This window comes from Paralichthys olivaceus, chromosome 4, assembly GCF_024713975.1.
Source record: "Paralichthys olivaceus isolate ysfri-2021 chromosome 4, ASM2471397v2, whole genome shotgun sequence".
NCBI lineage: Eukaryota > Metazoa > Chordata > Actinopteri > Pleuronectiformes > Paralichthyidae > Paralichthys > Paralichthys olivaceus.
The window spans coordinates 8031604-8054856 of NC_091096.1; the positions used below are offsets into that span (position 1 = coordinate 8031604).

General features: G+C 42.1%; 1 protein-coding gene across 5 annotated transcripts in view; it reads left to right on the forward strand.

Annotated features, from left to right (window-relative positions):
- Nucleotides 1-23253, forward strand: part of sema6a (sema domain, transmembrane domain (TM), and cytoplasmic domain, (semaphorin) 6A) — a 103423-nt gene that overhangs the window by 75371 nt on the left and 4799 nt on the right. Inside the window, exons 13-19 of one of the 5 annotated variants that reach the window (XM_069523540.1) lie at nucleotides 1117-1290; nucleotides 3011-3151; nucleotides 3271-3348; nucleotides 7714-7772; nucleotides 8641-8661; nucleotides 8882-8923; nucleotides 12172-12348. In XM_069523540.1, coding sequence (XP_069379641.1) covers nucleotides 1117-1290; nucleotides 3011-3151; nucleotides 3271-3348; nucleotides 7714-7772; nucleotides 8641-8661; nucleotides 8882-8923; nucleotides 12172-12348 — 692 coding nt within the window. The remainder of the gene's footprint in view (nucleotides 1-1116; nucleotides 1291-3010; nucleotides 3152-3270; nucleotides 3349-7713; nucleotides 7773-8640; nucleotides 8662-8881; nucleotides 8924-12171; nucleotides 12349-23253) is intronic. The other 4 variants (XM_069523541.1, XM_069523543.1, XM_069523542.1 and 1 more) reach the window with 4 other exon arrangements.

The following is a 23253-nucleotide window of genomic DNA, read 5'->3' on the forward strand; positions in this document are numbered from 1 at the left end:
TGATTGAAATGGAAGTGGGCAACACTCTGAAGAATCCCCCCTCTTGAGATCTTTTATTATCCTAAATAGCAAAGACAGTGAACGTCTTGAGATTGTATTATTTCTCTGAGATCAAATCATATTGACTCAGAGCTGCCGTTCTACTTGAATGGAACAAAAAAATACATTAGACCTTCGGATCGCTGCTACTGTTGATTGGATAAGGTCACAAGAGCTTTTTAGGAGATATTTAAAGAAAAGAGGAGGCAGATGGGATAAGAGGATGTGACCTTGTGTGGATTTTCTTTAATGGGCTCATGGTGTAAACTGGTTCCATTTATATTCACCACATCCAAAACAAATTCACCTTCAGAGTAGCAACTACTTTACCACCCACGTTTAAATAAAGAACATTCAGTAAACCATTAATGAGGCTTCCTGTTTTCAAGAGAATCTAACACTTAATCATCTGCAAATACCAGATTTTTCTATTAAAATCATGAAAGAAAGGATTTGCATAATACACATTAATTAGACGATTGGTTTTTGATAACTTTAAGAGTTTCTTGGCCCTGAAACTAATTGAGATAGATACAGAGATTAGATGGTAAAAATAAGTAACCGTAGAGAATATTTCTGAAAACCAGTCCTTATTATTTGATTCATCTAAAACAGTTTGAGTGGCAGGTGTCTAATTTGTCTAATTTAATCCAACTTGAATCTGCTTTTTTTTTATTGAAATTGTACTTTTGGTGCAGAGCCAAGCTGTGACCAGCAGCTGTCAAATACAAAAGACGGGGATGTTTACAACTGTTGTGTTTTATTTTGAGCAACCACCTGAAATGCCCTATGGTAATCTGATTGGGTTTAATGAAATAACAATCAAATAATGAGATTAATAAAAGAGCGTAATCTCCCCTGCTGCTCCTCATGAACTTTTAGACATCTGACACAAACAGTTTGGTCCCTTGATGATACATACCTCTGAAGCTAAAGATGAATGGTTCTCAAAATATGCAAGTAACATAAAGACAAACAGCAACTGCTGATGTTCTATTTTACTCCACCTTGTTCCTCTGCTGAATAAATAACTGATTAACTGGTTGATTTACTAAACTCGGGTATCCCTGGTTGCAGGTATCGTCTGACACGCATTGTCGTGGACAGTGAGGCAGGTCCCCACAAGAACAACACAGTGGTCTTCCTGGGATCTGAGAAAGGCATTATCCTCAAGTTCCTGGCCAAGATGAACAATGGCTTCCTCAACGATAGCCTGTTCCTGGAAGAGGTCAACGTCTACAACCCTGACAAGTGCGTAGTGCTGCGTGCACGTATGAATGTGTGAGAGATGGATAGAAATAGAAAAACACATGGATACAGTTGCTACACACGAAAAGTCAGTTGTTGGATGTGTGTATGTTGCAGAGAGAGAGAGTGTGTGTGTGTGTGTGTGTGTGTGTGTGTGTGTGTGTGTGTGTGTGTGTGTGTGTGTGTGTGTGTGTGATTTAGCATGTTTTCCAACCATCTCCTGACTCAGCCAACCCACCAACCCACCAGCCCACCAGCTCCATCAATACCAGTCAGTTCCCCCGACCCACGATACAGTGAAGTCAGCCAACCAGATGGCTACTCTATCATTTAAAAGAGTTTTATCAGGTTACACTTTGTCCAACCGCAGCTACTAAATTAAAGACATAGACCCCAAGGCTCTGGATCGCCTAGTGCTGTGGTTCCCAACCATAGCGGAGCCCAGCTCCTCCAAAATTGTTGGCTGATTAAAGGAAACACACACACGCTCACACACTCACACACTGAGGTCTGTGTTTGTCTTCAGAGCCAGACTTTGATCTTTCTCTAATACGTTACATTTCTGTTGGTGCATGTAAGGATGTGAACTAGTGTTTGTATGTGTGTTTCCATGAGCTTGGTACGGTGGTGTGGAGCAAGCTGAGTATTGTCGCGTATTTGGAAAAGAAGTGAATAAGGAAAAATCAGCCACAGTGAGACCCTGCCAAAGCAAATGTTTAGTTGAGGGGTAATGGATGAACGGGACCGATTTGGCAGCACAAACAGAGGAGGGAGAGAAAGAGAGGTAAAGACCAGAGAGGAGGGATGGAAAGAAGCACAGAGGAGAATATGTACAACGGAGAAGAAAAGGGGAAACACAGTGAGGGCTTGACAGGAGGGCTTTCAAGGTTACCACTGTTTGTTATCCAACATGCTGCGACCATGTGACGTGGCGTATGGAGGGGATGAAGGGCAGGCCCTGCCCTCTCCTCCCACCCCGGGTTGTGTCTCTTTCTTGCCTCTTCTCTGTTTCTCTCTTTTCTTCTCTGTGACTGAGGTCGAGCATCGGCATCGGCTGCCGGCCATCTGGCTTCAGTCAGTACAGTAAGTGACTTTGCCTGCCTCCCCGCCTGGCTGGCAGGATCAGCACAGGCCCGATTGCAGTGCATTACCCAGTGTAGACGGACTCTAAGCCCTAATTGAGAGCGGTAATACAGGGACCAGTGCACTGCGAAGGGGAGATTAAATCCCAGGAGCTGGATGGCAGGATGGAGAGGGGAATGGATGGAGAGAAGGGATAGAAAGATGCTTGACACGCCCAAAGGGATTAGCGTGCACTGCTATGGGGGCGAGGAGACAAAGAAGGCTAGCAGGGATGGAGGAATGGTGGAACAGGAGGAGGGGGTTGAGTTAGCATTAGTGGGTTTTACAGTTAAGTGCAGTGCTATTGCTGACTGCTCATAGTGCCCATCTGTCTGTTTATCCATTGTATCTGTATCACCCTTTCTTAATCTCCCTTATCTCCCTCTGTTTCTGACCCCATGTTCTCAAGTGCTCACTGTTTTTCCTGACCTCACAGTATCGCTCTGCCACATCTTAGCACAACTGTATTAATCTCTTTAAATCAACTGTTCAATCTTGTTTTGCGACATCCCACATCTCTTTTCAGTGGTCACTGTCCCAATAAAACAACATTGTTTGAATGAAAGATGGAATAATCCAGGTTTTATCCTGAACTCTCTAGGTGCAGTATAGATGGTGTGGAGGACAAGCGGATCATTGGCATGCAGATAGAAAGCAAGAGTCATTCTTTGTGGGTTGCGTTCACCTCCTGTGTGGTTAAAGTGCCACTGTCTCGCTGTGAAAGACATGGAAGATGCAAGAAGTAAGTTTGATTCGTGAATATAAAGTTCTCATTTCTATTGAAACAACTCTGATCCCCTCTGGAACAATATTCCGGTGAACAACATGACGAGAGGCTAAAGGTGTGTGTTTGACTTCCAGGTCCTGTATAGCCTCCAGAGACCCGTACTGTGGTTGGGTGTCAGAAGGAGCCTGCAGACAGGTGGTTGGCAACATAAAGTAAGTAAACACAAACACAGTCATAACAGTGCAGATAAAAACCTTAGCAAAAATACTGTTCAGTGTGTTGGACAGATTAATGTTATAGAAACCAGACAACATTTAACAGTTAAAATCACTGTTGGACTCCAAAGTGTTTCCGGGTGTGGCTCACTGGCTTTTCTCCATAGTAATAGCAGCTAAGGCTCATGGGTATTGTAGTTTTTTATTCTCTATAAAGTGGTAGAACAATATATGATCTCTCAAATATTGAGTTGCATTTTCTAAAACTGTTAGGCACACCATTAACCTTTACTGTTAAATGTGCCATTAACTTTATATTGTCTTCATATCTTTGAACAGTTTTATATTTTGTCACCTTTAAAACGATCTCTTCTGTAGAATGAAGCCTGCATTAGTAATGCATGCTACAACACAGTAAACACATGAAACATTGAGCTGGTTCCATCTGTTCAGCTGAGAAAAGTCATTAAACGTAAAAAGACTGTGACACGTGTGGTTTACAAGAGTTCACAAGTTACATGGAACAGTATCCGCACCTTTTGTTCGTCATGCCTGGTGGCATTCCTCTCTCGATTTGTCGTGTCTGTGATCTTTCTAATTTTATGGTGAGTAAATGCAATTTCCTCCAGCTGAAAAGGGGGCTATTGGAAGGATGAATGGAAGGAAAGTGTTCGAAAAGGCTCGGGGTTGGGTAAGCGAAGCTGGGTAAAGCCCAACAGTCACGGTAACTGTAATTTGTGGCAGTAGTTGCGACACAGAGCCAAATTATGCCTTCTGAACAAACAGCGTATGGAGTTTTGTGGAGGGAAAAAACATTTTACCGATGAAGTCATAACAAAAGGACTCTACTGCTTCAGTGGCTAATTGACGATGAATGAATTTGATCACCCGTGCTGGAAAATGATGGGTCTGGCATGTCAATACACCACATACCCACACACAAAACATGCAAAACAAAAACAAACGCACTACCCATCCCATTATTATTCTGCATAAGCGGAAGCGTTGGACCATCCTGATTGAGTTTCCACCTTGACACTTTGGCAGATAACCTCCCTGTACAGTCATTTTTAGTGAGAGGCGGAGGGATGGGAGGTCTGGTAGAAGCTATTGGTCTGTGGTGAGCTATTCGAAGCCTTTGCCAGACTGGACAGAAGGAGCGATGAAATGAGAATAGGGGAGAGTCGGAGATATTTCGTTGTTTTTCAGAGACATAACAAGTCCCTGCAAAGAAGAAGCTCGCTCGTTCTTAACATCAGTCTTTTTTCTTACTTTTTGATTCCTCATTAAAATAAAAAACCCTTTTCCACCATATTTCTTTTCCTGTTTTCTTTGCTGTCTTTATTTATCTGTCTGCCTAACCAGCTACCTGCACACCTTCCACGCATTAAGCCCCCCGTCTGTCTATCTATTTTTGCCCACTTTTCTTTTTCTATCTTTCCTCTAACATATTACTTCTCTCTTGCATGCCACCCCTCCTTTCTTCTTCCATCTGGCCCTCGGTGCTTGCGTGCCAGCTTTCCCATGTGGAGTTATGCCTCTTATACCTACTGCCTATAAACAGCTTGCACTCTGATCTCCTGCAATATGGTCCCCGGTCACCCCCCTGTTCTTGAAAATGACTGAATGTGATTGTGTATGGCTGTTATTATGTAAACTAGGTGCACGACTGTGTTTAGTAGCATATCCATAATTATTTGTTAAATATTTAAGCCAGTGTCACAGACTTTTCTCTCAATCAAAGGTATGGTCTTATAAAAGCTACACATATACTGACTGAATACCTGGTGAGCCCCTGACTATTAAAGTCAGTTTATTGCAGGTATTCCTTTGTAAATCAAAACCATGAATCAAAATGACTTGAGGAAACATTACACACACTTCTTTGCACTATATACTATGTGCAGTATATAGTCCCCAGTTGCCCATTCACTCCAGATATGAATAATTAATGTTATTATGCCTGACCTGTATTTCAGCAACCAAGTCGTCTCTGTGCAACCACACATCTCACATAATAATCTCATCTGATGCAAGATAATATAAAATGTGGCCCGCAGAGGCTCCAGTTTATGTACAGCTTGAATCTTTAAATATGCATTATGTGGTTGCAGTGGGATCTTACCTCTGAGCTAAACCGTCTGTAGCGTCACATTAAAACACTACTGCACTTCTGCTGCTATGATGCAGCTGCTGTGGGACTTGAACCCTGTTAAGCGAGGGTTCACAGAGTGGTTCAGTCACTTTCACGTGTGCCAAGCGAGGGTCAGACACTGCATGTGTAGTGTGACTACTCATTGTTAATTAATCTATAAACCAATGGGATTTAAGACTTGTAATCTTCATCTAAAAGCAGCCTCAAACTTTGCGATGTTGTTATTACCCTATATTTGAAAGCATGACCACAAGCTTGTCTGTGTTTTGTCTCCTCAAAGATGCAAAACAACATTTCATGGCAGGGTGGGACACAGCGATAAAGTCTGCGAGGAATATCCGGCAGAGCCTGGACCACATTTGTGCTTAGACAGGTCTAATTGTGCAACTGTGTGTCTGCTTTGTGATTATGACTGGGTATGATAAGCAAATCAGATAAGCAGATTAAATGTACCCCAAGAAATGAAAAGAGGATGTCGCTGCTCTTGTTGTTTGTGTGGCTGTTGTGGTGAATGCTTTTGAAGGGAAATTGGTAATCAGGAGAGTAAAATGTGCCATTGCCATCCCAATTAAGGTGCTGCCAAACTGGGGAAAAAGATAAATACTAAATGAGAGTATGAAATTTTCCAATCATCTCCACCATGTACTGTGAATATACATGAAAGGCTGCCTTTGACTTTGTTTCTGATTCGAGGACGTTACAGCAGAAATTCAATTGTGTTTTCCTCCTTAAAAATCTCCTGTGCTTGCCCTTGCTGTCAGGTTCACGCTTTCAGCTCTGATCAGAGGATAAGGTCTTGGGTGATGCTGTTTTGGAAAATCATTTTTCTTCATGCTATAATTGTGACCAGCGAAGGGTGAGGAAGATGAGAGGCGGGTGGACAGACAGGAGGAGGAGGAGTGGCAAGGAGACGGGAGCTGGGGAGGACTGTGAAAAGCTGTCATGCGTGACTATGATCCTGGTTGACAGTTGGTCCGCTCTGTTTCACAGATCTCCTTACTGCCTGCTTGGTGGTCTTTCAGGAAGAAAACAGGTCTCGATGCAGATTGCGTCAGAGAATAACATCTCCGAAAGTCTCTCTCTCCATCATATGATGGCCCTCAAGCACTGTCACCCCTCACTGCCAGGGCCGTGGCCCATGTGATTGGGACTTCTGCCTCATGTCCCTTTGAAGCGAGATCATGTCAGATACAGAGAAACAGCAAAAGAATAATCAAAGTGAAAACTTTGAGATGTTTTTGAGCATTTTTTCCTTAAGAAATAAATTAAACATTTTGGGAAATTATATGTGCTCTTACCAAGAGTTACATGAGAAGATCAAGGCCAATGTCACGTCTCATGTCTGTAAACAGCTAGCCTTGCACTTTCAATGGTAGCTAAATTATTATTGTTTTTATTTTGGATTACTGTACGTTTTGTACAATCAGTTAGAATCAATTGTTTTACCAATATGAGCCATTCACAGACAAATCAGTATTTTTTTTTTTACATTTTATGAAAATATAGTCTTTTCTTAATTTAAGTTGATCTATTTGGTTGTAATTTTGTAGTGATATGATAAAGTTTGTGGTTTAACTGTAAAATATCATATTTCTTTCTCAGGGATTTGATAACGACATAATATGAATCATTGCCAACTTTTTTTTTGCATTATAAACCATTTAATAGGTTTTAAATAGTTAGATGGGTTTTGTTTCCTTTGAATGGTTAGGCTAGCAGTTTCCCTCTCATTTCAGCCTTTGTGCTAAGCTAAGCTTACCAGCAACTGGCTGTAGCTTCATACATAGACATGCATGTGATATCAGTGTTATTTTATTCTTGGCAAAAAAGCAAAAAAGCGTCAAAAAAGCAGGTATTTTTTGTAGCAATACAGCATAACATGCTTTTAATACATCCGAGTAAAACATCAATGTATTTGTATCAACACTCCTGGCAATGATCCCTGTGCCAGCTATGGATTTACCAACCTGCCACTGTTCTTCATAACCACTGATTTTAGGCCCCAGGGCAACTAATAGTTACTCTTTGATTTGGTTCCAGGTTCGGGCTCTGTGCGGTGTACACATTGTGCAAGCGTAGGGTTTGCTGTGTTTGGAGCTGTTTGTGCAGTAGCTTCTCTTTTAGCAGTGTTACTTTGTTAGGTGTGGCGAGCCTGCACAGCCTGGCCTGTTTTCCACTGCTGACCATGATGTCTCTGTTCCCCGCAGATCAGCCTTTGAGCAGGACGTGGAACATGGCAACACAGATGGCCTGGGAGACTGCCAAAGTAAGCAGGCCCTCTTCACTCTTATCTGTCCTCCTCCCTTCCATGCCCCCCCCTACCATTCCTCTCTTCTCTGTTAACTTGCTCTCACTCTTCACTCGTCTCTCCGTCTCTTTCTCCGCTGCTGTCACCTCTTTCTCCCCCGTCTGTTCCGCCCTCACAATCCTCTCTTTCAGCCTCTTCCATCCATCTGTCCCTTTCGGCTCTCATCCTCCTCTGTCCTGCTCCCGCTGTCTCTCTGGTCCCCCGGTCAATAGAGTGTTGTGTCCCACTGGGCAGAGACTGGGTTCCTTCTTGTAAATTGCAACACAAACACAACCCAAACATTCAAGTGACACACAGGATTTGACTTGTGAGCCGTTACTGGGCTCATTTTGAAAAACAAAACAAGACAGGGCTCTCAACCCAGTTGACCTCAGACGCTTTGAAAGGTCTCTTTTAATCGACAACACAGGGACTGGTACAGAGACCCAATGTATATTTGATCTTTTTATGTCCATAACAACTGTTGGGTTTGGTAAATGCGATCGCCTGTTGATATTCTACTGAGCTGCTCAGTTGGCAAGAGACGGTTCAAAACATTTTGACGTTAAATCATTCATCCTCAGCCATTTGATCTCAATTTCAACTATTTACGCAGAGTAAACGCAGCCAGTGCATTTTCACTTCAATTTCATCAGTATGTTTATTCAAGGGAAGCCGTCATGTTTGACCTTCACAGCTCACCTGATTAAAAGTTAGGGGGATATTGAGCAGACGGTCGATTGTGAATTACTTTAAAAGTCATGGCTTCTTGATCATGTTAAAGCGGAACCTCTCTTTACTGCGCGCAATAACACATTTATTCTCATTTCTTCTCTTCTCCTTCCAGATACCTTTGTGGCACTGAACGGTAAGTATCCCACATTTACTGTAGAGACAATTAAAAAGAAAAAGGCAGGAGCTACATTTCATCCACCCAGACTCTTAAACTTCCGCCACACCTCTTCATCTAGTCAATCAATCATTCCCTCTCAAGTAAATGAAAACTCCTCCCACATGTGTAAAGACGGGTTATTAATGACTCAAGGGCTTTAACTGAATTCATCTCATTCCTTCTCCCTTTTTGATAGACGTTCCTTCCAGTTACGAAGGTAATGAAACATTCAGGCACGGTCAGTAAATTTCCCTCCTCGTAGTCTTTCCTCCTCCAGCCCCGTTGATGTTTAGAATAACGGACCTCAGAATTAGAAATCAGAACCCTAAGCTTAAAAATCTTTTAACGCTGATTCTGATTCTATTAGTTCTATAACACCTCCTCTCCCTTCGTGTTCCCTAGCCCCCTTTATCTCCTGTGCAGTAGCATTGATTATCCCTGACCTTTGCTGGGCTAATTGGATGGATCTGGTTGTTGGTGGTTTGGGGCCTTGATGTTGAAGAAATGCCTCAACGTGCACATTAAGCAGGACGTGTCATCAGAGAGGCTGAAGAAGCCTGTTTCCAGTCAGCAATAGATCAGACGTGTTTCTGCCAATTGCCACAAACCATGTGCAATTGGCAGCATCTCTTTAGTCGGCAGAGTCAAAGATGCTCAATTCATAAAAGGCTAATGTAAACGTGCACGGACGTTCCGCACATGCACAAACATTTTAGAGATGCTGCTTCATGCAAATCCGTTTACTTTCTTAATCACACGGCCTAATATCACAATCACGCTTCACTAATGGCTGATTTTTGGAGGTCTTTTGGAGTAATGATACACAGATGTGATTCGCCTGCAACAAAGTCACTCTTATCCGCAGCACCCGCAATCTACACTCACATCCACCTTAGTTTTATCTAATCAGAGGGTGCGTTAGCTTGGTTTTCAGTCGCTCTCACTCACAGACACACACACAGACACACACACACACAGACACACACACACACACACACACACACACACACACACACACACACACACACCTTGCAGCAGCCAGATCAAAACAGTCAGATCCATACACAAAGACAAGAATAGATATTTTGAAGTTGTTCCAGAAAGCCAAGCTCTCTCCCTCTCTCCCCCCCTGTGGCTGTACCCCCACTGCGATTTTCTCCCTTCTTTTCAGATCCAGGGTCACGGTATCAGCATCTGTGTTAGTGTGCACCCATATAGTGTCGAATATGCTTCCAAAAGCTTTGCTGTGTGTTTTGAAAAACACACACACACACACACACATACACACATACACACACATAGAGATAACACCCCATTTACAACCCCCCAAACAAAGTCTCAGCCGTTGCCCCAGAGCCTCTCCATCTATCTGCCAGTGGTTGATATGGATTTGGAGATAAATAAATGCCCCCTCTCCATTCTCCAATCCTCTCCTCTACTCCAGACTAGACAACCTTCCCTCCCTTTTAATCTGGAGAAGTAGAGGGATGTGCATCCGTCTGCAGTTTAGGGCTTTTTTTCCCCTGATCCATGGAGGAGCTCGGAGGCTCCAAGCTCTCTCTCTCTCTCTCCCTCTCTCTCTCTCTATGTGTGTCATCTGCCTGAATTGCACTTCCCCTGGCAGTGGGGGGAATGAATTATAAAATAGGCCTGTCACACTAATCTCTCAGCCCTGGGCCAATAGTTAAATAAATCATTTTAATGATTGCCACGCCACACGGAGGAAGAGGGTGGTGTTGGGTACGGGTGTATGTTGCGCATAGTCTACTCGCAGCATCGATGTTAGTCTCATGAAATGTCTACCCATTAAAAACACGCGCGTAAACACATATTGAATAGGCGCGCACACACGCACGGAGAGGGAGAGAGGGAGGGAAAGGGAGAGAGAGAGAGAGGGAGGGAAAGGGGGAGAGAGGAAGAGGGAGAGAGAGAGAGAGAGAGAGACACTGTTGTCACACAAGAGAACCTGTGTTAAAATGGGATTTCGGGGCTGAGCTCCACAGAGGATGTTAAAAAAAAGTGATATCACTCTTCATCGAGGAAAGTGTTTTTTGAAACGTGTACGTGGGATGGTAACGTGATTGGCACGCTTCAAAAATAGTCGAACAAAGCTTATGCACCAATTCCAACTTCTGAAGAAAAATTGAAAAAAGCAATTGCAGGAAAACACAGACATCATTTCAGAGTCGTGCAGTGATAGACGGACAGGCAGCAGGTACGAGCCACAGATTACTGAGTACTGATTTTGGAAGGTGTATGCAACAGTGGATTCATTTTTACAGACAGACATCCAGCATTTTGCTAATCTTCTTGATCGTCTCATTATCAGTGTCACTTCCTGCCTGTGTTATGTATCCTCTTTAAGAGTTGTCAGATGAGAGAAAATTCATTACATTTTAATGACATATTTCTGATGATTGATCTGGCCATGTTGCTGAGGGCCCTGCTAAATAAAGACTTTCGGCTGAGAAGATAAGAAACATTGGGGAGACCTTCGGTTTAAAACAAAGGAATGAAGGAAAAAAAAAGGGACAACATGGGGAAAAAAGAGGAGATGAGAGAAAGGAAGAGAAAAGGGGTTAAGAGAAAAAGAAGATGACAGCAAGATAAGAAAAGTTGGAGCCAAAGAGCATAACGTTTTTTCTCTAAGTTGTTTCTTGTTAACTGTCACAAAAACTGCAAGTCCCAGTTAAAACAGTTAAGCTAGAGCCACAGACAATCCGTAAGTGAAAAAAAGGATTGATAATCAAAATGAATTATTTGTTTCAGCTTAACAATCAATGATTTACATCAAAATGAACTGAGTGTAAAGGTGAATTTATTGAAATGTTGGGTTGAAAGGGAAAGAAGGCTTGAGAAAAAGACTTACAAGCTCTTTACAGTTGAAGAAAAGTTACTAAAGTGAAGTGATGGAAAGAAAGTTTGTTTCCTGTCCTTCGTTTTAAAGTTAGACACCCTATGGTGATTGTGGAGGAACACGATTGTGCTCTGCTCTGCTGTGACAGGCCCAGCACAGCTTTGACGTGTCAGTCAGAACAGGAGGGGAGAGAGAGAGAGAGAGAAAAGACAGAGAGAGGCAGAGAATGACAGGAAAAAAGAAAGGACATGTCTATCCTCACACACAGACACAGACACACACACACACACACACACACACACACACACACACACACACACACACAGAGACACACACAGAGACACACACACACACTTACTAATGAGTTGGTCAGGGTCACCGAGAGAGAAACACTTTGTTGGCTCGCACAGCCCAGCAGCTGTTCTTGTGGGTTTGAGTGGATCCGATCGTGTGTATGCTATGCTTCAAAGGAAGTGTGTGTGTGTGTGTGTGTGTGTGTGTGTGTGTGTGTGTGTGTGTGTGTGTGTGTGTGTGCGTGTATGGCGGACCCCTGCTGGCCTGTGCTCACATGCACTGAAGCCTGTCCCTCTCTGCCCCGGGCGTCGGTTAACCTGTGTTGTGTCCGGCAGGCCACCATCACCACCATCACCACACCCTCACACTCCCCACCTCGGCCCTACCTGAGGCTGCTGAGGGCCCCCTGGGGCGGGGCCGCATGGTGGAGCGGAAGGACCCCCCCATGAGCTCAGACAAAGGGGAGGACCCCTACATGGCCGTGCCCTCTCAGACCCAGCCTGAAGCCAATGGTAAGCCTTGGAACGCAACAGTGAGCGTCAGTCAATTTGGTCCATTGTCACCTGTGGCAAGGGTGGGGGGGGAGGGAGTGGTTTGCTTAATTGAGATTTACGGTGGCCTCGCTGCTTCCAGCTGACAAGGTGCAGAGATATTGGATCACTTTCTCTCCAGGGGACAAATTGCCTCAAACTGTGCATGTGCACGCAAACATAAATAATATATATGATACATCCCTACGCAGAAACATTCTGTGCTCATTAAATTACACATATGCACACACTTACACACACACACACACTCTTTAGGGTGGATTTATTATCCGTGGACAGTAATGTCCCACAGGAGATGTAATATCCAGACCATTACACTCTGAAAAGGAAGATGGCGATGTATTTATTTCCTTGAGAAGAGGGCCGGGGCCCTGGCTCTGTCATGCTTTGCGACACAGTGACATGACATTGAACGCCCTTTTCTCTTGTGTTAACAACCTGCCTAATGCTGTACCGCCTCAAGGACGGCTCGCTGGATAAATGAGACAGAGAAAAGGAGTGAAAGCAAAGAGACGAAAGGGACGACACACACACACACACACACACACACACACACACACACACACCCACACACACACACACACACACACACCCACACCCACACCCACACACACTCACACACACACACACACACACACACACACACACATACACACACACACACAGAGGTCACTACAGTGCTGCCGATCCATGTTTTGTCCCTTAATAAAACAGCCAGACCTATTATACACAACATGCATTATGTCCCAGCTTCATTCACATAGCTCATGCTATTAGAGGTGGCATCAACCTAGCCTTGGGAAGATATTGATTATTAATAACAGCGATTCATCATGAGCGTGGCCCGGCAGATACATTTTCTATATTGTATAAATAGAACGAGATAGAGCGCAGCTACTGACCTTAGACTTTGATAATGTGTCATTTTTCGTCAGATTCCTTTTAAAAAGTGCAGCAGTGTCTTTTCATGCACAAACTCATTTGTGCCTTTGTTGTATCAACATTACATTTGAGTCTAAAAAGCTAGAGCGATCTGTGACAAAGCCAGAAGGTCATTTGACAACTCTCGTTTTGCAGTTATTTCCAGAATCACCTAAAAATTCTTCTAACCACCTGAATGAAAAACTATTCTGCACCATAAAAACGTCTTCAAGATTTTCTTCATCCACACTAGGAAAGCAGCTGGAGTCAGTGCATCTCCTTGTTCAATAGAACACAGTAAATAACAATGAAATAATTAATTCTTATATACAGTATTAATGTCACTTAAAAATATTTTTCATGTATTCAAATTAAGTAATATGTTTGTATTTTGCTTGAATTTTACTGAAAGATCCAGAATGTAAGTAAAGCTAAAATAGTAGTTTTTCATCCACATGGTTGAAAGAGTCTTAAGATTTTAGAAAATACTGGAAGAACAAATATATCATCAGATACTTGGTGGTGTTGCTCTGATTAAGTGATTAATAGTAGTAAATAAATGAAAGGTACAGACATGTACAAATCTCATAAAATAAGTATTTGTGCTGGTTCAGTTCAGTACACACACTCCAGTATCTCCTGTCTGTGGAATACACCGAGGCAGAGCCGTGACAATGACGTGTCAGCTGGAAGCAGTGAGGCCCCGGTGGGTAGATCCAAGCACAATGGTGGCAGAGACTTCAGACAGCATGCCTACAGCCAGCATCACAACATGCTGTCTCTATAACCTTGTTGCCTTTACCTGAGCAGGTGTAGCGTAACTCGAGCCTCACAAGGAACAGCGAGGAGCGCGCACAACATAACAAGATAACAGAAAACTAAAAGTTGTGCCAATCATTTTCTTATTTCGGGGGGATGTGGGAGTTCCATGCTCAGGTAACTGCAACAGGGCTTCACATTTCAAAAACAATGCTTCTTGCTGTTTTTTTCCCCTGTGTTATTATTATTATGATTATTATTATCATTTTTATAATACACCATTGCAGCTTCTTTCTGTGTTTATCAGTTCTATTTCTATTTCAGCTCTACAGTCTTTTATTTTTCATTTTCTCTGAGAGTCAGCTCTGATGAGGTGTCTTGGATTTTCTTGTTTTGTGAGCAGTTGTTGATATTTTGCATGGCTTGGTTTGAGACTTATTTTTTGCTATTTATATATTTGCCTTTTTCCCCTTCCTTTGATTGCTTTGATGCTATTGAGCACAGTTTTGCCTCCATGCAGCTTTTCCAGCATGGCAAATTGAGCACCACACTCACAAAACAGTATTCATTTCCTGCTCCACCCATCCTGCCTCCTCTTCCTTCCTGCCGCCCACAGTATTACTGGCTTCAGGTGTCAACTGTACTGTGAAAACTTTGCAGACTGCGTATGTGAAAGAGAATCAATGCATGAGAAATGATTATGGAGCCCGAGATTAAGTAAATGGCTCCTTTTATCGGCATTTTAATGTAGCTGAGATAAATTCAAGCAGGCCATTTTGCAGCAATAAGGGGTAAACATTCGACTACACCATCCATCTCTCAAATTAAGTATGAAAAAAAAAACAACGTACGGTTGAGTGACATCGTATTAGTTCGTACCCAAAGTTGTTTGCCAGCTTGTTTCGATTTAAAAGACATTACAATTACTCCCCAAACTTTTTCATTTGCAGTTAAGACATTGCAGAATCTTATTTGCTAATGAATATTACAGTGCTGCCAATATGTATTAGTCCGACGCCACCGGAGTAATTAGAAATGCTGCAGAGGGATGGGTATTCACACGCTGATGATATTTAGCACCCAGCAGCATGATTATCTGGCATTCCAGTGGGGCCATCGCAGTTGCCAGGTGGCCGCTTCTGTTTCACAGTACATTTGAGCTTGGTGTTTTTGTCTGTCTGTCTGTCTGCCATGGCCTCATCTGTCCCTGTTATATTTTTCCTCCACTCCTGTCATCCTATCTTACACCTCTCCCTTTGCCTCCCATCGCTCACCATGCCCCCACCCCCGAAAAAAACACCAACCCTGCGACTTTTCCACCATCTGCTGCCATTGTGATCAGTCTCCCTTCCACAGGACCTCTCATCTGACTGGGATGGCATGTTCCAAGGCTATACCTTTACCTAGTGCAAATTAATTCCTGAACCAATTTATGGAGCCTCCTCCACCAACGCCCCTCCCCCTGTCTCTATTCCTACCTCCATCTCTGCTCCGCTCCCCCTCCCCCTCTGTCTCTCCCCTTGTAGTCTGTCTCTTCTCCAACTACAGTCATATCTCTTCACTTGTCTGCAGGAATGAAACCTTGCCCTGCTCCCACCCTTTCCTCTCTCTTTCTCTATCTCTCTCTACCTCTGTCACCCTCTCTCTCTCAGCCTCAGCCCCCCCTCCCCTCCTCTCTACATCCACCCTCCCCCTAGCCCCCAACCTGTAGCCGCCACCGCTGTCTTGCTCCAATTTATGGGTTCGTTAAAGCAGCTATCCAGAGGAAGAGGAAAAGGGGGAGAGATGGAAGGAAAGAGGGATGGAGAGAGCCAGCAGGGGAAAGAGACATGGGAAATAAGGGAGGGAGCAAGGGAGGGAGCAAGGGAGAAAGCGAGATAGCGAGTGAGAGAGTGAGAGAGAGAGAGTAAGAGAGAGAGAGAGAGAGAGAGAGAGAGGAACACACTGAAATTTATTAAACAGAACGAGGCCATAATATAGTGGTGAAGGTTATAAGGGGTAGAGAGTTAAAAGGTAGAGAAAACGCCTGAAAGATGGAACTGGATAAATGCGTCGGAAGGAAAGGGATAAAAGATGCTGTGAGATGTAGTAGCTGAACAGAGTCAACGACAGTGTTTCTCTCTATCCCTCTCAGTCATTCTCAGTCACTTTCATACTGGGCTACAGTTTTTACCCTGAACATTTTTTTTATTTCCAGACGGCTCAACTATTACGGGCTGTAACAAGCGGAATATCAGAAATCTACAAGTGGATTTGGTGAAATCCTGTGTCTTCAAAATGATGTATATACATTTTAAAGGAAATTTAAACTTTTTGTATCAGTATAATGATATTGTGAATTAATGTCACTGGCAAATGAAAGAATGTCTCTGCTAAAAGTTCCCAGATTAGGTATTTAATTTAATTTGTTGTTCCCATAGTAACAAGAGCATGATTTAACAGAGTTACGTTCAGAGGTTAAAGCACTTGGTTAGGATCAGGGGAAGTTCACAGTTTTAGTTAAATACTCAAAAAGTCAAGAGAGTGGAAGACCTGTGTTTACTTTATTAACAATAACCAGACCATGTTATTCAGACACGTGTTTCTACAGTTGTGTCCAGCCTATTTATATAAGCAATGCTAAACTAAATAATAGAAACAGTTTCACAAAACAGTCTGGATCTTTAACTACAACTGAACAATAAACTGCCATGATGGAGGATTTATTGCAGCATAGACCACATTTGTTTTAGGCAGGTGTAGCTAGTAAACAAAGTAAGCAAATGAGGGCGTTTTCACATCTGAAAGTCCACACCATGGTTCATGTCTGTTTACATTTGATCTGGTTAGTGTAGGTTTCACATTACGATTAAGGGACCACCCTGAAGACTTTTGTATGACATATATGGGCTGGGTGTGGCTATACTTTACATTGACTAGTTTGTAGACTGGCGGGCATCTGACGTCGATGTGTTGTCAGTTCAGTTACTATTTGAATAAAGTTTAAATAAAAACTAACTGCAATTGGTTCAAAACTATCTATAAAAAAGTGTTTTCACACCAGAAATGAACCAAACCAGGGATAAGATTGATCTGGACCCAGACCATCTCTTTTGGTTGGAATACATTTTGAACCGTGGCCAGAGGCGCTACCAAAAAAACACCCATACACAAAATGGAAGCAACAAATACATTTCTGACCACAATGTAATTGTGAAAGCAAATCAACAGGAAAAACACATTTGCAAAGAGACAGAATTGCGAGACAGGCAAGATGTTTTGTTTTCTCTTGTCATCGTCAATAAGATTCACAAAATCCGCAATTCAATCAGCAAGTGTCAACTGACGAAGATGCAGTCTTTTTATTATGATGTAATTACAAACATGACTTGTGGATTTCTTCTGAATAACCACAATTATTTTTAACCGACATATTTTTGAAACAACATCCGGGCATCATGATATTTCTTTACCATCACACAAGAGCAACTGTAATTTATCGAGAGATGTGATTTTACTACGTGTCAGGATTTCACAGTAATTCCCACTGTCTGATAGCTGCTCCACAAGGGTTATTTTCAGCTGGAGGCGGCTTGCTGACACCTGTGTGACAAGGTGAGGCTGTGAAGATAGAGGAAGAGTATGACCCTGCTCACACAGGGAGGCAGCTCCTTTTTTTTATGCCAAAAAGTCACCCTGTTCACTTCATCTCACTGTCTGGAAGACAGCTGAAGGGACATGTCACCATCGTTATTGGGCATGTCATGTCAATCTTGAATGTTAAATGTAATTACGTGGGAAAGCTGTCCAATACTAGGACACATTTTTTGTTTACAGTTAAAATCTGGTTTCCAAATGTGATTCGATCCAGCTACAGGAGTTGAGAGGAGCACAATCATGGCTTTGATATAAGCTTTTCTTCCTAATTTGCAATAACAGTTTTGCTAGTAGTGTTAAAAAACACAAAAAAAGTCTACTTGTTTGATTTGCAAGTGTGTTTAACCACATTAGTTCTGCAAACTGTAAATCAAGATAAACAACCACTGTCAAATGGAATAAAGGAGCATTAAGTATATAAGTTAAGTCTCTTAAATGTAAACAGTCTGAAACATTTCCACGTGTCCTTTCAACTTTGTAAAAGATGTGGAGTGTTTTGGTGTTCTGATTATTATGGAGACACTTCTCCTCTCAAACTGCCCTCCCACAGAGGTGAGCAGACAAGATTTGAGGTAATAGAGGTTTTAGTTCAGCATGAACTCTGCTCACTTTCAGATGATGCATTTGGCTGGTGGAATTTTTCAGCAGTCTCTGAGGGCAAGGAACAATTTAATGGGAGTAGTTTCGTATTTCCTCAAAGGCAGAAAGATAATTGGGGAAAATTATAGGATTATCAGATAAAGGTTGAAAGTTGGCAAAGCTGGCCTTGAGTCCAGAATGCACTGTAGTTAGGAAGGAAATGCACTGTAATGTTTCAATCAAATGATCCTTAAAATACCTTCAATATTGTCTGATCTCAAGATAAGACAATATTTTTTCTCAGCCAAAGATTTTGATAGGAGTTTGTGAGGCAGATGAATTGCAGTTCATTGTGAATCATAATATAAACAGTGGACTGCAGGTTTTCCCGACATCACGCACTTCCCTGACTGACGTCAAGCTATTAGCCATAATTTCCTCCACTGATTAGCTTATTGTTCTCTCTGGCCTCTTTTGTTTTCCACACATATTTGCTGCCTACTTTTCCATTTTCATGTTTTGGTTTTAGAAGCACTATTGCCAGAGTTTGTAAAAAGCTCTTTGGCCATGTGAGACTAAATCTCACATCACAGCAGCTCATCCCTTTGTGCTTTTGAAGCTCGTCTAACCCACATGCAGCTGTCATTATTCCACTTTGAACAGAATTTAACCAATCTCGTTCACAACGTCCACGAGCCACTCATCAAGGAGATACAAGCCGAGTCTTTGTTCTTTGGTGGCACAACAAAGAGCCTGTTTGTACAAATACGTTTCCTAATGATTATCAGTGGCTGCATTTGTAACTGGATGAATTACAACTCTTATCAGTACACATGCAGCCCTTTAGTCATCCATAGAAGTAAGAAGACTGGCATGCATTTTCAGTTGTCATAACATGATAAAACACACTTGAGTGGGTCCCCATCTGTACAACAGTGACTCATCAGTGATGAATTCTAATTAAACAGAGTGAACGTTCTTGAAAAAAAGTAATTCAGAACTTTATAACTAGAGTTTTTCTCCACAGAGAAATCAAAATATTTAAAAATGTATGATTCTAATTAGAGTGCAGCCGCAATGTTCGGTATGAGCCCAACCAAGCCAGAGAGAAAATTACCTAAGCCCAACTTGACACGCATTCTGTTTATTGTGTCTGAACACAACCTGCCATTGTGACCGAACCACTTGGCCCAACTCATGGGGTCCCGACTGGCCTAATCATTGTTAGCTGAGTGTTCATGCTGACCAGTGTCTTTTAACCAGTCTATCACCTGTTATTATTAAACAGTGGCAGCGTCAATTTAAGACAACAAAAATGTTCCTTGAGACATTTAAATTGGCTTGATTTCCTGGCTTGATTTCCTTTGAGTGTTTATTACCATAGTTTGTATGCAGGGAGGTGGATAAGGTAGAACATTGATGCTAATACCTGGAGTACCGAATTATATAATTAACAGTTTAATTATATCTTAACTGGCTCATCAGCATGCAGTGCACTGACTCAGGATTGTTTGATGCTTTAATATCAAATGCCTCTCGAATGCAAACATACACAAGACTTAATGGGATAACACCCTAATTGTGGATTAAAAAGAACTTAATGAATTGCTGTCATCATCTAAACAGCAATGTCCTTTTTAATAGATGACATCAAGCTAGTCCCTGAAATCAAAGAAGACATTTCTAAACGCTCTCACTGCTGCAGAGGCAGAGTAAACACTTTCTGCTCCTCTTCTTCATCTTTTCTTTCACTCCATTACTTCTTCACTTGTCAAGGTCCACCATTGTGTCTTTCAACAAGTGGCAAGCCAGGGAGGGCAGTTAAGTATGATTAAGGCTTTTTTATCATTTCGCAGACAATGTGTTGTGTAGCGGCCTGTAGTCAGAGGTTAGGGCCCTCTCCACAACCCCTCTGTGATGTTTAACTGCGTTTGAAGTTCTCCCAACACAAAGGAGCGCTCTGTGGGCTTAAGTCAGCTGGGGCTTCTGAGGAGATTAAAGAAGTGTAAGAGTGTCTGTGTGCGAGACAGACAGAGAGAGAGCTTTCACCATTTCCAGTCACAGTAGATTACAATGTCTCTGATTTACAAGCAAGTGTTGCCGACCCGGGCTGTTTTGACAGGGAGAGATATCTGAGTATCTGAGATATGTGTTTAATATCTGAATGTTGAGGCCCGAGGCGGTGTGAAATTCAAATCAATTCAAACTCTGACAGAAGTGTCGAACTGCAGGACGGCTGGTGTGATGCATTCTGGGGGCGAGGCAAGAGTTGAAACCAGAAGATTATAAGTCACTGTGTAGTCAAGAACCCCCGACAAGATGAGACTAAAGCAGAAAATCTGAGTTTTAGCAACACTTTGATACTTCTCAAGGTCATGTTGGGAAAGTTTTTGAAAAGTTTTTGCCAAGATCACAGACAGGTCTGTAAGAAACAGCCATATTGCCACCTTGATTCAAAACCCTGAAGTCCTGTGTTTCGACAGAGACAGCTCCGGTGTCCTCTGTGGCTACTTTTATCCTCTTTCATGTTAGGATGAAGAACAATTCCTCACATGAAAGATGGAAGTCTTCAAAGTTCCCTCTTTTTCTTTCTTTGTGTTTTACCCATGGCCTTGGGCTAAGTACCCTCTGGAAGTGTGTGTGAGTACAAGAGACAGCAGTGATGGATGGAAGCAGAGAAAGAGTGGGAAAAAAAAGAATGAAAGAATTTCTTTAAAAAAGACACCGACAGGAAGAGCCATGCAGAGCAGGTTAAATAGGGCTTTAACCCCGGCTCCCTCACCCACAGTAGAATACAAAGATCCAGCCCTGCAGATCGCCTCCTTCACCAGAAGGGACAACCCATTTGGCTCGGCTGCCCTCCAGCTTTGTTGTTCAATGTGAAACCCAAATCTTCACTGAAATAAAGTTCACCTTTCATTAGCCATTAATGCACTGTTATTAAAACCCATTTCAGATTTGTCTTGCTCTTTTAACATAGACAGAGATGGATGAATTTATATCAAACCTAATAAATAACAGAGAGATTAGCAAGTGCTTGTTTATGTTTGCACTTACATTTGTCTCCGTCCAGGAAACTTGGTCGAGGAATGCGGTATGGGTCAGGGAAGAAACACGATTTATTTTTTTTCACTTTCTTTAACATTGCAAGATCAGAATCATGATTACCTCACCTCAAGTGAAGCTGAATTCCTCTACCTTTTCTTCAGTGTTTAGAGACATATTTCACCCAGCACCAAGGAAGATAACACGCAACTTGCATGAGGTTATAATTACAATTATAATTAGCTTTCCCAGTTTCCAACATGGAAGAACAGATTGAAAAAAATACACTGAAACAAGGGAAAAGAGAAAAGTGATTCAGTGTTTCTGTGAAGGAGAGAAGTAGCAGAAAGTGGGAGAAAAACGATGTGAGAAAAAAGTGAGGACAGAAAAAGTCAACAAAGTGAAAGATAGCAGCAAGTTGAAGTATCTCTCACATTAACATGTAACTGTAGGAGATGGGAAGCAGATGTTTCATCGGACAGGTGAGCCGATCGGTCACGGCATAACACACGTCAAATCTTAATGCCTCGCTGCAGATAACACTCGTCGCCTCTCACACTATCTCCACAGCTGGGAACGTCCTTGATAAGAAGTGATTTTGGCCAGAGAAGAACTTTTTAAGCCTTTTGTTTAAGTCTAAATGAGGAATGGCTGAGCTGTGTGTATTCAGCACTTTGTTAAAGAGAGAAATGAAGTTCTTATTTTATACTATAAATAAGAAATGATCAGAACAGAGGTTACGTCCTGAGTTTTTCTTTTCTTTTAAGCATTAACGATGATGCAGAGGTATTGCTCCGTGCTTTATTGCAGCTGGGAAAAATAGTTTTAAGTTGTGTTTTTGGACTAATGATGTATGACTGCAGCTACAGCGAGGATTATGGATGTTAGTTGAAAAGAGTCTGGTTTTAGTTCCATGAGAACTGATTACCATGCTGATTCTTGTCTGTGTTATGTCTCGGTAAGTAGACAAAGAGAAAAGATGTTTTCCGAGGAATGTCCTCGGTGACACAGCCAAGCCAAAAAACCTAAACACGATTACACGACCCCCTTCAGGATTTTACAGAATTATTGCAACTAACATTTTGTGGCGTCTTCATTTGGAAAATGAACTGCAAGAAAAGTAATTTGTGGAAACGGCACTAATCTGCCTGTTGACAATTGTTTTATATTTGCAGTTTTATATTTGCAGCTCATTCATATTATATTTCTACTTTTTGTAAAATCCTGCAAAACAACAAGAAATAATGAACAATAAAAAAATGAATGAAAATGAAAATAAGACAGTCAAGACAAGACCATTACAGACTTTTTTACTTATTGTTTAGCCTTTTTACTTTTATGCAAATTCCTAGTCAATAAAAATGTCTTTGGTTTTTAAAATCTGAAAAACACTGTGCTTATTTTAAAGCATCTACCTACTGTAAAACAGTGATACAACAAGAGGATCGCAGCACACACGTGTAAACTGAGTCACGTTATCAAGACCAGCGGTGCACTGTGGGAGCTTTTTACATGATGGAGCCCACCTGTCTGATCCTCTGCAGTAACTGATCTGTGTTGGCCATAGGTCGTGAGTGAGCGCATTGTAAATCTCTGTGCCGTGGACGGGGGTGTTTAACCCAAGGACCAAAGTGTTGCATTAGATGTCTTCATTCATCAACAGGCTGGAGACGACCATCTGTGTGTGTGTTAGTGTGTGTGTGTGTTTATGTGCGTGCAGATTATTGTTGACCCCATTTTACTAAAGACAACCTGCTGCACCCACTCCACCACCACTCAAATACTTCATAGCTGCCTTTATTGAATTATCTTTTATTTGGCTGTATTGCTTTGGTTCTTTGCCAGTCTTTGAAAATGGCGAACACTGATGACAGAGCTCATTGGATTTAGCGCCTAATCAGAGGCTTTTTAATGTATTCTCTGTGA